At 33.6% G+C, this 16,931-nt stretch overlaps 1 protein-coding gene across 1 annotated transcript; it reads right to left on the bottom strand.

Annotated features, from left to right (window-relative positions):
• Positions 1-238: 238 nt before the first annotated feature.
• LOC128215089 (pyrokinin-1 receptor-like) lies at positions 239-15,637 on the bottom strand. The gene is made up of 4 exons (XM_052921813.1): positions 15,589-15,637; positions 14,546-14,879; positions 2,177-2,589; positions 239-759 (listed from the first exon to the last, which is right to left on the bottom strand). The coding sequence occupies exons 1-4, from the start codon at positions 15,635-15,637 to the stop codon at positions 239-241; spliced, it is 1,317 nt and encodes a 438-aa protein (XP_052777773.1).
• Between the last annotated feature and the right edge of the window lie 1,294 nt (positions 15,638-16,931).

Here is a 16,931-nt window from a genome sequence, read left to right as displayed (position 1 = left end):
TGAACATTGCTTCAGTTGCAAGAATTCAAAATGTTTTGAATTGTCTTTGTATTTAATACTAATTGACCTTGAAATCAAGCACAATGCTAAATCGATATCAGTATATTTACACTTCCCATGTCCATGCCACATTTCGATTTCAAATTCGAATCAGTTCGGTTTTAATATTACCTTTGACAAAGCGAAGTCATACAAACAACATTCAATAACAAAAGTAATACTCTAATATGAAAAACAATTAACATTGATGTCCAGTATCCCCATGTACGTCCTGTGTTGCCTCTTTCGGAGGAGGTCCAACCAATCGACATCCATCATTGTCTTCGATGGTTTCTCCTCGACGACTAGAAGCGTTTCCTTGTTTACGCTTTGGTTCAGGACTATGGTCGGAATTATGTTCTTTTTTTCCTCGAGGGGAAGCCGCGTCCACTGATGTAAAACTAGTTTCAGAATAACCGTTCTTATGTGAAAATCTATAAGATAAATAGGTTCGTTTTTTCGTCGAATGCACTCTTTGTCTACAACAATTGGGTTTAAGGACCGTTTGCTGAAAAGCCTGTCGGAACTTCAGTGACATAATACTGTAAAGAATCGGATTTATTGTGCAACTGACAAAGTAACAGACGCCTGAGATATAGTAGATAACTTTATGGAGGTCCAGAAGATTATCTGTCCATTTCGAGGCAGGGATATAAAGTGTCATAAGCCTCTGCCCATGGAAAGGCGCCCAACAAACGAAAAATGCCACAACCACCGCCACTGAAACGACAAGAATGCCTATCAAAACATCACTGTCTCAAATTAATTGTCGCGTTAAATTACCTAGTGCGCGAATTTCGTGAAAGAGTGGCAAGAAGTAAATTGGCATCAGCAATTCAGTGGGCATTTGGATCGGAAAGCATTCTTTAACATCGTTTAAATAGCTGGCGTATTTGTGTGTTGTGTACTTTAGTAAAGGTTCACACAAGAACGGTTATACAGGAACAAATATTTCACCAATGAAAACGATTCAACTCGGTGCTAGTTTAAAACTTGCATTCCACCATGGTCCGTTTATGAAATGTGATGTCCAATGTGAATTTATGTCACCAATACATATACACACTCAGCAAAAAGGTTATGCAATAATAAATCATGACAAGTATAGCATCGTTTTAAAATAACTCTAGTGTCAAAACACATACGTTGGCAATTACCACCAACGTTACTTTGTTAACGGTATTCCATAGAAGGCATGGTAGGGAAGGATCATCATAATCAGACCTATATTTGTCATTTGGGTTAAGTGTATATGTTTGACCTCATTAAAGGTGGATGAAGTACCATCAAAGCCAATACACAGCAAGGCATGGGGCGGGAAGAGCCGTTATTGTGACGTTATGATCAGTATTGGTTATGTAAGGTAAGCGTATATGTTTGACCTCATTTAAGGTGGATACAATAAATACCATTTAAGCCAAGACACGGCATATAGCATCTCTTTAGTTAATAAGAAATCGGACGTCCTTGTTTCTTCACAAATTTGACTCAAGTACTTTGGGTTTTTGACGCAGCTTACTTCACAGTCACTTCACCATCGGACAAGGGCGACTGAATAGGTGAAACGGAACGATATTGCATCCGTGTAAAATACTACTTATATAACATTCACTTTCTCAATAAAAAAAGAAACTGTGTGGAACTCAATTCATATTATTATATTTTCTGTGATGAAATCATTACCACTAAATCAATGAAAAACTTTCGTTAGGACGTAATTCCCAACCTCCATTGATATGACGTAAATACTAAAAACTATTTTAAATGCATTTGCGTGATTGGAAAAAAAAATGTATAATTTGAATGTTCCGATTATATTTTTAAGCGGCCGTAAAATGGAAGTAGCCTCAAAATGAATTTTAAAATTATATTTAGGAATCGTGCAATTGTTTATCCTTTCATTTCCAGAAATAATAATATTGCAGTAAAAACAAAATGATTCATTATATTCTGAAACTGATAAAACACATTTTACATAGACATACATATATCTTTTGATATACTTTCTCAAACTTTACTTGTAGTTCGATTATTAAAATTCGTATTCATATATTGTCATATACGGGTTATTTTACATAAACGTAAGTTCTTGTAAAAGATATATAATATATTCTTTTAAAATAACAAAAGTTCTTACCGAGCATTTTCAGAACTGATTGCCGTGCACGTGTCTGTTGTTGCGCGCGCATCTCTGTCCCAGTTAAGCGTTCTCGATGTGACGCATCTGAGCCATCTCGGAGGTACTCTGACTTCCGAATTGCGATTGCAATCATAGAATACATGACCGTAACCAGTGTCATGGGAAACACAAAGAAAACAAACGTAGAAAGTTCAAAGGTCCTTTCGATATGGTTATTCTCACCGATGCCACAATAGGCAGACTCAGGGATGGTTCTGTTCCAGGGGTCGACGGCGTAAACAACCTTGAACTGCAGGGTTAGCGGGACGGAGGACACGGCGGCTAACAGCCAGGTCACAACGATGATTCGGACAACTCGCTTCAATCCAGACATAGTGTGCGCCTTCATCGGATGACAGATAGCAACGTACCTGAAACGGAGGATGAAATAGTGAAACATTTGTCAATAACAACACTCAGCTGATTTGTCTTATCTTATTTATCAGCGTTGATTTGCTGTGATTTAGTTTGCGATGCAACATACGCATTTGCTCTACAAACGGTTACAAGTGCGAAAAGTGTACGTCATTACGTAAAGCTGAAGTTATTATTAATTACTAATATTATCTCTCTCTATACATTGCTGATGAATGTACGTAAATAAGCTCTTGTGTATGTTGTCCTCTTTGTCGTTTCTTTGTACACATCATATAACATGCAAACAAAACAAAGATGGAGCCATTGTTTTTCAGAAATATTTGGCTCGAAGGAAATCCCTGTGTAAACAGATATGATCACTTTCTGTTCGTATGTGTTCTAGAAAGTTCATGTGAAGGATATAATTCTAAGTATTCCATGAAACACCTACTTTCGCAATGTACAAATTATGAAGCGTTGTTTTTTCGTGTATTAGATTGAGAGGCCATGAAAGAGGCACTTAGTGAGATATGTTTCATTTTGTATGGGTGTCTGTTTGCACATGTGGAACTACTAGTTAAAACGAAGTGCGGTGCAGCTTAAATCGACATATTTATATCAAGTTGTGTGGTCTGAACAATTGCATACCTATATCGTGTTTGTGTTTGTAGATGCCTAGCCAAAGCTTCTCATCATAAACATCATATATATCATATGTAATTAGTTTTCTAGGGTCAGTGAAGGGTTAAAAATTGCGATCGGTCATTGCACATAATTGAAAAGAACGGCATCCTCTTAGACTTTGTGTCTTCAATAGTAAGGAATCTATATTCATGGTAGTTTGATTCATAGAGGCACGAAACCTATCGCGGCAATGTGTTTAGATAATAGTATGTATGAAATTGGTGTTCCAAAACAAATAGTTCAATCATACATTAAATTTAGAAATCTGGGTATTAATACATTCTGGATGTAAGAACCTCCGGATGCACACTATACTTCCAAAGCATGAAAACTGCGGTTTCGATGTGATTGAGACTGTTAATTGACAGCTATGTTGAGTGCAACACTGTCAACCCCCAGTCATCGGCTTTGGCACTATTCAATTCAAGGACCACTTCGTTAAAGATTTACTTTGGTAAATATAAATACCTAACAGTAAGGGTAGGATTCGATTTAACGTCGCAGTGATTAACAAGTAACTTGAACTATAAAGAGCATTTATAGCGACGACAATATTTACAGTTTGTTTAACCTGCTATAAACCATTTACAATTCTTTGGTGATAACCATTACGTATCAACGACGAAGCTCCGACAGGGAATTGAGCACGAGACCCTCTGATTCGATACTCCAACAACTCGTCCACAGCTCCGACAAACATGCGTTACATGTGTATGGGTTTACTGGATGGTGTACTGAATAGTTATCTTTTTGGATCATTCAGACCAGACGGCGTAAATAGCGGCATCGGTAGATTATGTGTACTTTTATCTATAGCTCATATGCTTCAAATTTACTGGCGCATTTTCAACATATTAAAAATAAAAATATCAATTAAAAAGGTCTCCTATGGAATGTTATTCGGTTTTTAAGTTGGTAAGAACTTCATTCCTGTTAATATAGGTTGAAATGCTGTGATCCTTTGACCTTTTATATTTTTATTTCATGTTGAATGATATTTCGGTTCGATCAAAAAAAAAAAAATATGCAGACATTTGGAAACAAAGTTGCACATTGAATTAAGAAGTTAAAGTAAATAATTATATAAAATACTAAAAATATTATTATCTTAAAAATAAGATGCTATGCTTAATTACGTTTACACAGACTGTGATTCATAAATGTTTACGAGATCAAATGATATTGTTTATGTTGTTTTGAGTGAAATTGGTTATTGTATTGATAGGACCTACTTTTTTTGTTAAAAGATATCAAAACAGATGATTTTAGGTACGACTTATATAATGATTTGATAGTTCTTTAAACATATTTAAAACTAAAAGCATTTCAATACGTTTTTTTAATATATATTTTTTTTAAAACAATACGCTGTAATGAAAGTTTATTATTGTTTTTAAGCAACCTTTTAAAATCAAATATTTAACACAACTGCTAAAGGGCTTTTGTTACATGTCTGAATGTATATATACATATGTCTATAAAAATTGTATGTTAATTTTGCTTAATTATAAAGCAAACGGATTGTCATGAACTGGCAAATACAAAAAGAAATATTTATAAGTTTAAATTTCAAAGTGTACGTATTATTTTAGACAATTTCGTCAAGATAGAATCTACAGACATCTTACCTCAGAAACATTGTAATTTTATTACTGAAATACATTATTACACAATTTTCAAGGCATATCCGTGGCCCTGAAGCCATTCAGACATCCCTCTTAAATGTTATTACTGCAAGCACTATTGTATACTGTATTATTGATGTCACCATCAATATGTGTTAGTTAATTTCGATGATGGGTTGCGACAATTTTTAATGTCTTGATTATATGTTCCTTTGATTACCTGACAAACATACGAAGATAAGAAAAATATCTTGTTTTAATTATAAGCAACAACCAACAAATTAGGTAAAAATCTTCGAGGCATTAAAACGTTTAAGAGTACAGTTCAGTTTCCAGCCATATAACTATAATGTTCAGAATTAAAACAAATATAAAAAGAAAACAAACCTCATACATTTTTCTTTATTTTATTTTAATACAATGTCATTGCTTTTGTTATGCCTATACATCTAAAAGAGACATTGAGCACGGAATGAGAAAATTTAGGTTTCATACAAAAAAGCTGCCGAATTAGCATAACATAACGTGTTACCAATCCTTATGCTTTAAATCATAAGCGTGTTACACATAGCGTAGTTGAAATTATGTTGGCCGAAAAGAGCATTCTTGTATTTGAAAATGATTGGGTTAAGGCATAGCTTCATAAGCACATATTTGTGTATTTTAACAAATTTATTGCTTAATTCTGTATTTTACTCTAACATGTGACTAATTGGACCGATTTTTCAGAACTTTGTTAAAATTTACAACGTGATTAAAGACATCGTTGATAACCTTTTAACGACGTGAACTATTTGATGCTGTCATAATTATTTTAAATGAAACAAAAACATTGGAAACAGTTCTCTAAAATCTTGTTATGAACGCTGCAGATGAAACGTGTATTCATTAAACCTCTACAGCAGTAAAGATGTGAAAGTTAATACCAATGACGTAAACAACGTGGTCAGTAAAATTGTGAACAAATGTGTTCATAAGCATATTTTGAAATTTTGCGTGAAATGAAACACCACCATGTCTGAGTACAAATATGAATAGGTAAAAGCTTAGCGCATCATTTAAAACATATATAAATTACTCTAATCTTTAATAATAATCGGTTATATCTTTATGATTATGCGTTTCCGTTTGAAAAAAAACGGTGTTAATGATGAGGTTCTTTTTCGCTTCCAAGATGAAACCTTACAATTTGTTTTATTTAATACGTATTTCTTTCGTAGATGCTTATAGAGAGGCAATACAAATCTGATAAATTTCAGGTCAACAAAAAGCAGCATGTTACATAGATGTATGTCTTCAGGTAACGAGAGCTTAGTAACAGGGGAAAGTTTATCAACAAAAGCATTACAATATTAATGTAGGTAAAGATGAAGTCGACATACTCATTATTCTAACATGCTTATGAGTTTTCTTATTTTAAATTTGTAATAAAACGTCATTCAGGGTTCGGATTTTCTATGCTAAACCAATAAGAAAAGAACTAATTCGCGACACGAGTCAGAGACAATAACAAATTGATCTAGACAACGTTTCTTATCACAAATTTATTTAGAATAACAAAAAAACAGAAACAAAACAGAAACAAAGATGATTCTGTCACATTATGGACATATTGACACACGTAATGCAACCCATCCCTTGTTTAAAGTCGATTTGCATAAAGTCTGGAAGAAGAAAATAACACACTGAATAGGAATTGACAGAAAGGCAATTTTCTGTATTCAAATTTAAAAGTTGTGGTAGTTTTGCTTCATGCGCGTAGGCGTGTCATGGCGTTTTGCGGTACACCCTTATGCTTAAGTAACACACGCACCTATCTTATTAGTGAGATACTAACACACTATTTTGATATGTTTTCTGTACGTCATATTCAAGATACAACAACTGTTTTTATTTCCTCTGACCGAGCTTTTGTGATAACCTGACATTTATTGAAATAGTACCCTTTGGATCGCCGAGTCTAAATTGCTGATGGCTCTCTTATCCTGGATAGTTATTGGTCGTTTACGTTGATGTTATACGCTTAATGGCAATTTATCAAGAATGATAAAACATATAAATCATGTGTCTTGATATAAAAATAGACCCGAGTGACCGTGTGTAAACCGGCCACGGGTCGGATTGGTCGATCCCGACCAAAATAAAATGTTTGATCTTTCATGCATGCCTTACATCAACAATTTGTAAAAACAGTTGACGTAGATAGAGCAAGTTTGTACATTTAAAATATTATTCATGGTTCAAATTCACAGGAAATGCCTATCGGTGTTCAAGAAAATTTTGTCCGTCATAAGGAGCGCCAAATGTATACTGTATCTACTGTGCGTTTGTGGGATGCATAATTATTTGGATGTGTATAGACGTTACTTGTATTACCCCAGACACCTTAAACGATAACAAAAAGGACAAAATAATGCCTTTGAACATTTGAACTTCGTATTAATACATTTTTCTAATGACCCTGAAATCTTGGGAAAAATAACATTACTTTATTTCGTGACGCACACCAGTCAATCACGGTCTGCAGATTTCTTGGGAATTTGTTAGAAACACTTTAATTGTTCGAAAGTCTAGGCTGCCAATTAAACGTAACACATTTATGTATTCTACCAGTTGAACATAAGTTTCGTTTCTGTTTACTCAATGCATCTGATTAATGAAACATATGAATAAAAAATCGGTTTCTTCAATCTAGTATAGATACAAATTATAGAATTGCTATTCAGTTTCTGGAGGCTTGTTTTACACAAAATATAAGTCATGACTCCTTTGCCCCTGGTCTTGTTCCTCTAAATATGGTTTATATTTGAATTTTGACTACTGGGGTTGTTCCGGTAGCTTTTAGTGTGTTATTGTCCCTTTAGACTTTTTGTATTATAAAATGTTGTATTGCATTTGCTTTTTAGATTTCGAAATAAAGACAAAATCACGAATGTAATTTGACGTCGATAGAAATATCAAAAATACTAATCAGTGAGCTTACTGGTAACGACATTATGTGACAGTATAACCCAGGTTAGTTAAGTTTGCAAATATAATAAAAATATAATATATATCAATTTAATTCAACAAGTCTTACCTAACAAATCCACAAAATATCCTAGCTATCATAGATTAAGCCTTTTTTCTATATTAAAATAAAATAATATGCCTTTGCATTTGCCTCTACTAAAATTTAATTAAAGATTAGTCCATATATATATATATATATATATATATATATATATATATATATATATATATATGGACTGGTCGGTCCGTCCGTCCCTGGTTGGATATACAATATTGTGTTCGTAATACCAAAAGTATACTAGCCAGGGCGATAAAACTGTATATGACTGTTAAGCAGAATGTTGTGTTTGGCTGCACCAAGTAGCAGAGTTATAGCTCTTGCCTTAGTGAAAATATATCATATCGAGCAAGTAATATTGTGTCACGCATATCAGCTTTTAGTATGAGAGCCAGAGTCCTCAATCTGTACAGGAGTTTTAACCAGCATGTGAAATTGTGTACCGGGAGGTAACGGGTGTGGCTGCTTTCGGTATAAGTGGTGTTAAGGACCTTGACTTTGATAAAATTGGATATAAAGTATTGACATTTGTGTCACAACTACCTCAATAAGTACATAAGCCATATCAAGAAACTGATTAATTTTGACTAGCATAAGCAATTGTAGCTCTAGAGCTCTGTTTGTGTCTGTGCTCAGCAGTTATGACCCTAAACATAATTAAAGGAAGTACTTGAGCCATATTTAAGTAACTTTTAAGGATTTAAACCAGCATGTGAAATTGTGCCTCTGAAACTCTGTTTGTGGTTGTGCCTAGCAAAGTTATGGCCCTTAACATAATTAAAAGGAGGCATCCAGAGTCTGAAATGTTTGGTTACACTTGTATTTGCGTAAGTGTCATACAAAGAACAAAGAAGTAAGTATGCATGTGATGTTAATCTGCATGTGAAATTGTGCACCGGGGGAGGGGGACGTCATGGCCACTGTTTATAAAAATCGAAGAAAGGTTAGACTATACTGATAACATATGGTATGTGGCATTGTAGGTAAAATTCGAGGTGGAATATTTGGCACTTCTTTTTCATGCCCATATTCGTCGTTGGGCAACCGGGAATTGGTTGCATATCCATCGACTGTAAACAGAATAACGGCCGTTGCTTTTGTGACAAGGGCGGGAATTTGGGGTCACTGTGTCCTGTGAAAACATTTCTAGTTTTCGTTTAGATGTATATACATTTATAAAAAAAACATTCACTTCCTCCATATTTTCTAGGTTTACGAAGTCTTAACTTAACCATTAGAACTACCATTACTTTTTGTCACTGTTCACCGATTTTAAACAGCATCATTACATATTCCATTTCTGGCATTGGAAAAGAAATTATATTAAGAGAAAGGCGTAATCATTCGTCGCAAAGAAAATGAAAAATATAAACACATCAATGTCCTTCTGTTAGTGTCAAAACATCATTCTGACGGTAAATGTTCATCAACATGCAAATGACGTAACTGGCTCGACACCTGTTCCTGGCACATATGTAACTATCTTTGTATCAGTTTTGTTTTTTAACGTACTCTCTTTTTAATACATTTTATTTCTTTATAATATTCAAAAGTTTTCAGATTTGGTAATGTTCAGTTCGTAGCTAAAACGTCTTTACACTATTAAACATAGTGCCTTGACAAGGTCAAGGCCAATTGGGGTTCAAACAGTTTATCGGATGATCTAGCGTCACATTTCTCCAAGATAAAGAAAAAAGTGTTTGCCATGAACGGCCCTTATTTCATGTCTGTTAAATGTATCACTTTTACTGACGAATTATTTCATATTAAAAGTAACATTTCGTAGAGTCAGTTCAACTCATTGTCATTAAATAGTGCCGATTGCACTTTAGGCACACATAGTGACAATAATAAAGCCCAAAACCCTAGACATTGCAATACTAATGTAGGATAATTGGACTCCGTAAGGTTCCCAATAATACTGCTTTTAACGGCTTTATTTCATGTTTTAAGCCAAAAGTTTTCGAAATTTAGTAGAATATTGCTCAATGTGCGTTTCTTGCACGAGAGCTAACCGATACATCTAGTTCCTTTTTACGGTAAAATGTATACAAGCTCGTAAGCATAAGCCCTTTTTACCAAGACTTTGTAATTTGTATACACAATTTGTAATCTCTGAAAACCATATACTTACCAGTATTGTGTATAAAATTATGTGGAATTGCATTCAGCATTCAGTATTTTTGACTCATATAGAACAAAGATTGTAAAAAAGAGTAATTATGTCACTTATTTAAATTTGTTGATTCGTTTACATGTGTCAGCATCCATTTTCCAATGATGGTATTGTTTAAGAAAATAGGCATATCAATGCTAATAAAGTAATGGTGTACTTGTGAATATAAATACCAGCAAACTTTCTTCATCTATCTAGAAGAGTATTGGCCTATTCACTATCAAAAACCATCATACTCCATGCTCCTCAAAAACTCGGAGTGGTGAAACATTTAAGGACATTATTTCGCTTATTTGGGTCGTTTCCATTTATTTATCAACTCATTTGGAAAGGAATGATGTCATTGCCGAAATAATGAATCCTCGGTAAATGTTAATATTTTTGTCGAAAAATAAAACCGTAATTTGGATAATCTTGTTCGTCAAAAACAAGGATTCGTACTTTGGAAGCTTTTACTTTCCGAATTATACCGTAAAAATTTGTTTGTAGACAAACAACCTTCAAACAAATAAATTATCAAGCCATTTTTCCAGTAATCACTTTTTCTCTTGTTTACTTGGCCTTGCAATTTCGATCATTAGACGAACGCAAATCAAATAATTACCGATTTACCATCGGTTACACTTTAGGAGTCATATGTCTAGTGCTCTAGTTACCGCTCTAACGACGTGTTCGTGATTTACGTGCCAGTAGTTTACAGCAACGTTTCCTGGATGTGAGAGGACTGTTGACAAGGCCTCGGAAATCACATATACCGATTAAATTCCAATAGCTCGCCGACTGAGATGCGCAATGCTATTGTCACAAATTGATTAATTTATAAGGTATTTAGTGCTCTCTTTTCCCATCACAGTATATGAAATATTTGGTAAGCTATATAGACAAAAGCATAACTACAAGTATAATATTATTTGAATATTCACTGTTTGCCAATAACTGGGAAAAGGTGTTGAGACGGAAATACAAATCGTTAAAGAATAAATAAAACATGACTGTTTAGTCTTCCCTTGCTTTGTAAATAACGACTATCGTTTAATAACGATTACCCATAAGATACCAACTATTTTTATTGTTATACTTAAGTAGTAACAAATCACTTAAAAACATGGAAACGAAGGAAAATAATTGCGATTCGGACATAACCCGTGCATTATGCATTTATATTCACCCTTAAGGTATTCGTCGTGCCAGCTACCATATTAATTGCTACGGACCAATATACGCTGTACCAGATACCGTATTAAATGTGCCAGAGCATTTTATAGTACAAACAGATGGATTCACATTCAACTTTCACTTGTTTTGTGTGATAAATTGCTAAGTGACAATCACTTCTTGATCAATCAATATAAATACATGTAATTGTCGATATTTTGTTTGAAAATGGGAGTCGAAAAACTTTCGACACCATTCCATTGTTTTGGTGTAATAAAACAAATATTAGATGCCTAATTGGGTAATGAGATCCTTTTAATCGTTTACTGGCCATCTTATTTGATAATTGTCGTCTGTTTACATCGAATACTTCACTTGTTTAATATGATAAATTGGAAAAAAAGAACTGATATAAAAATGTTTTAATTGTTGATATTTTGTTTAAAAATGTGCCTTTTATGTTCTTGAAGTTCTTTTGTTTACTGTAATTACTTGATAGATTTTCAATGTCATCTTGTATTGACAACAAACTATTGGTCCCCTTAAATTGTTTCGGTATAATAAGATAAACATTAGATGGCTGATGGCGTGATAATAAAATTGTCAACTATAATTTTATAAAAAATACTTATTACTAAAAACTTTGTTTATTGACGTGACATATACAAAAAGGTCTAACTGAAGTAAATGCCCTTGAACATGGTACATATTTTTAATGCTGTTTCATCGAAATTGAAAGGAAAATTAAAAAAGCGAATTTCTCCAAATTACAGGGTTTTTTAAATCTTAAAACATACTTTGATATTGATTTAAGCGTAATTGTTTATAATGTAAATAGATGAAACTCTCATTGGACATTGATATCGATTGATCTTTATTATTGTGAAATAGATAACGGATAGAAGTGGAATATGTGATTCTGATTCTAAAATGACTAGTCAAACAAGAAAAATATAATATATGAAAATATGATTTTAGAATTACAAACAAATGTAACAGAAGAAAAGAAGCATGTGGGCTTCGTGATATATAAGATGTCAACAACAGATAAAATATAAACCAACAACTAGGAAGCTCTCTGCCAAAACAGACGGAAGAAGTAGATAACAAAATATATTATTATTATCATGTTTGTATGATTAAAGTGACTTTGTTACGAAGATACATTGAGCATATATCAAATGCTTTAAGAGCATGGATTGAAGATGATTTGATACAAATCCACAATTTATGGGGCCATTTATGTTTTCATGTAACATTTGGACATGAACCTTGCACTACAACGAATATATAGTGGCAATTCCTTCAATTTTGACGTTCAAACGTTACATGATATGTTTGTATATCAACGATTGGTTATATTAAGTGAAAAATGTTTGGATATTTGACTTTCATTGCACGAACAGATGCTGATTTTGTTTTTGTAATACGACAGGTTTGCAGTTGTTCAGTACCCGTATGTCAACAATTCAATCTGTTCTTTCAGTTATGTCTGCTTTGACGTATTTCATACGTAATTGTAATCCATATTATGTTTGCAATGGTAGTATTTAAAATTTCAACTTTACTTATTTGGAAACTTATGAGAGAAAAGGACCTCGATTTCCGCTTTATTTAACTGTCCTTTTTCATGTGCGGTAACCCTTATATTGATAGATAATCTGTTGTTAAATGCGATGTTTTAAAGGTCTGCACATTTGTTCATTGTTTTTTTTAAATGTTTGGATTTGTGCAACATAATAATATCAATGTGATTTCTTTTCGAATCTGGTTTTGTCCCTGTTTTGTATGGTGTATTCAGACATGAAGATTGAGTAAGCTCATTCTAAAAAAGGTTGTGGGAAAGATCAATTGTGTCCGATTAAATTTCAACCATTGAGATCCCCCAGCTGTTCCAACAATGGAAGACTTTCAGAGCGAATTACTACGCCTTTAAATGAGTCATTTTTCTGCAGAAAGATTTAAAACAAATCCTTACAACTAGTTTGTAATCAAAGCAAATCTGAAAACAGCAATCCGTTGAATTACGGTTTTTATTATGTACTCATTCTTCTTCAATTAATTCTTATGACAAGCCCAATTCTCCTTTGAAACATTCTTGAAAAAATATTTTTTGATTCAATATTTTATGAGATTTCAATAAATTTTAATTATTACAGCAAGAACATGTGTAGTTGGACAGGGCTACAATCACTAAAGCAGTATCTAAAGGGAATGGCAAATAGGCCTAACAGTCTAAGTGATGTACATTTTGTCCTCGTCATACATGTTTGTTTTGCATCTTAGGAAGGAATATATCGATATCAGGTCACAGAAACAAACTTCCATCATTTGCATGCATAAATATCATTGCCAATTGAGAAAACAAATCGGAAACCGTAATGAAGTTCAGAATATTTAAGAACTAATATTCAACGATCTAAAGACTCCTTGTTAAATGAAACGGGCACAATACAGGTTAAACTTGATAGCTGAAAAATAACTGTTTTTTTTATTTGAATGCATAATTATGTTTAACTTAATATTTGTTTTTAATGATCACAATAAAGCAGCATATGATTTGTGTACAGTTAAAACAATATTAGAGATATTTTGGCGCATTTTTAACTGCGGAATATATGGCCACGTAGCTATTTATTGAAAACCACATTTATAAAGGGTAATAGTTTTTAATGGTACCCAAATATATTTATTTTGTTCTTGTTATTGAGTTAAACATGATAAATCATTACAAATAAAAAACGTACTCATCAAACCTATGTTTTGCCTCATTAATGCATAACTGGCTAATTATTACACTGTAGCTTATGAGACAATAACACAACCAGTAGCCAAACAATATACCTATAACTACACGTTTCAATTATGAGCTCTGAAATATTATATTGGAAACGTTCTGTCGGTTACGCTGGAGGATGTAATAAATACGCAGCTGTCATCTGCAATGCTTTAATAGTAATTATAATAAAGCTGTGATTTCTGAGGTAAAAACATACCAGACATTTCATTTAGAAAATCTTGAAACTCAGCAATTATCTTAACCAAGTTTCTACTTTGCATTATAAAAAAATATTCTAGCTGAAGTCTGAAGACCCATTTAGAACATCAACAGGAGGTTATGCACAGCCTAGAAAGTTTGAATATATAAAAATATGTTAAAAAATATCTGAATTAATTCGAAGGTAAAAAAAAGAAAAATCTAGGTATGAACAATGTTGTTATTCATTGATAGCATATCGTGTGACACAAAACAGTCTTACCTTTCAATAGTAAACGCGGTGATGGTTAAAATGCTGGCGTTGGTGGACATTTCGGCCATCATGGTCCTCGCGACACAGAACACATTGCCAAATATCCAAGGGTAAGCTGACCATATGGAGTAGGTCTCAGGTGGAAGACCGATGATTAGGAGTACCAAGTCGGCTACTGCCAGGTTGAATAGGTAGTAGTTAGTAGCAGTGTGCATGTATTTGTTTTTGGCGATAACTAAGCAGAAACAAATATTTCGAAGTAGGCCCGATAGAAAAATGAGGCAATATACACAAATAATTGCCACTACGACCGCAACAGGCCCTCGTCTTGGGCCAAGCGCCTCTCAAAGGTAATCCCAAACATCGCGATCCCTTTGAGAAGCGTGATTTGTACGCGACTTTGGTAAAATCCAAGGCAAATCTCCCAAATCATCCTTCGTTAAATTGCGTAAACTCCCATTTCGCAGTTGTTTTAGTATTTCACCAAATTGCTCATAATCAATGTTGTAAAATTCATCGCCATAAGCTACTGAAGACACATTCATTTTAATACCCTACGAGAAAAGTAATTGATTTGTATTAATTCATTTCACAGTTTCCTTCTTACTAGAATCCAATTATGCTTCAATTCTTTAAGTTTCGTTTATCTTATATCACTAACACTCACTCGCTCTATAATTTCACTTGATTCAACACAAAAATGCCATGCATTTGCTCATAACATCCAACACAAATTCAATTCAGCATTAACGTACGAGAATCATTATTTACTCATTATTTACGTAAACCTCGTCAAAAATATTATAATCCTTAACAAATCAATACTATGACCATACTTATCTGATTCTAGGCACAAATTAACGTTAGTTCACTTCTTGGCGTGACGTCCGCGTCTAAATTGCCTTATGTTCCCTGCAACTTGCACGCTCGTTTGTTCTCCACCTATGGAATATGTCCGTAACGAGAAGCGACGCAGTCGATTTTCTATCTAGCATCAAATTTTCAGCAGCGGTTATGGTGCTTTTACAATTTGCACTAATCATGCAACAAACTAGACCCGTGGCAGCTTGTTGGGCTAATTAGGGCTGATATGTGTTCCATTGTCCGATATTTCTCTCCGAAGCACACGCTACCGTCGTCTCACCAAATGCACGTTTCAGGCTTTCAATACAATGCTGTTTCATATTTTCTTTGTAACTTTAGATCGGAGATATCAATATTATTATTTCAAATCCTTATTTTCGTAATAAATATTGCGTCTTGTACAAGATGATCCATCGGTATTTTTTAAAACACATCGTTTTGGAAATTAGCACACATTTAACTACTGAGACCGTATCAAAATGGCCACAGTTAAAGTAATGTATTTGTCATATAGCGCTTTTTAGAGACGGTGTTCTCATATCCTTTCGCAAGAGATACTATTGCTTTTCGTATTGCATTTCCAAGCGGAAAATTTTCAATAAGCGCTGGTAGCCGCGTTTCGAGGGTTTCTTGAGGGGGGCAATATAAAAAGGAAATACGTCTTGAAATGTACCATTGAGAAATACTGATGTAAAATTGGATTTAAATACGATCAACAGTGTTTTTTAATGATTGATTTCATTGTTTAAGCTGCGAGTTTACAGAATCCGAGTACTAACAATGCCATGTCATACGTCATGTATCGCTCTGTTTACAAGCAACGGTCATCGTATGTTCGCAACAATTTGTGTACCGTTATCAATCCTGGGCCTACGAATATCGACGGGAGAAGCGTCTTTAACTAATGTTGTTGTTTGTTTTTCAATCCGCTTTGTTTTTAAAGAATCATAACCATAACATTGATATATCCTCAAACTTGTTTTACTTATTTTGTTTTCAAATAAACACATTTTTGCTTCCGTGGTTACATTTATTGAAAGAAATCTGCTTGAAATTCGAACTGTTTACTTGCTGTCTGAATGAAAAGAACACGAGAAAATCCGCTTTATTGTGATGATTATAAGAAATCGATATCTTGTAAACAGTTTAAAACATGTGGATCACAAGGAATCATATTTTTAATGCACATGAATTAGCTTATGGGGTTATGATACAGTCGACAAATAACAGGTTGTATATCTTATTTGTACTCTTATTCATGTCGACGCTTTGTTGTTTAGTGTTATTCATTGACTTTCGATCCATTTAAGATGTGTATTTTGATAACGAATGTATTGAAAAACAAGCATCCGACTGTAACAACATATAGTATATAACAAGTATTGTCATTGATAGAAAACATTGCTTGCTAAACAAATCTTGATTTCAAAATCTAAACAATTATCTTAAAAGAAAAAGAAATATCAAGCAGTATAATGTAATCGCTGCGACATGCTGTCATGTGAATGAGAATATTTCTCATTTATTCTAG

The sequence above is a fragment of the Mya arenaria genome, chromosome 13 (genome assembly GCF_026914265.1).
Source record: "Mya arenaria isolate MELC-2E11 chromosome 13, ASM2691426v1".
In the NCBI taxonomy this organism is placed as follows: Eukaryota; Metazoa; Mollusca; class Bivalvia; order Myida; family Myidae; genus Mya; species Mya arenaria.
The sequence above is the reverse complement of the archived record's forward strand: the minus strand, read 5'-3'. Positions and strand labels throughout refer to the sequence as shown.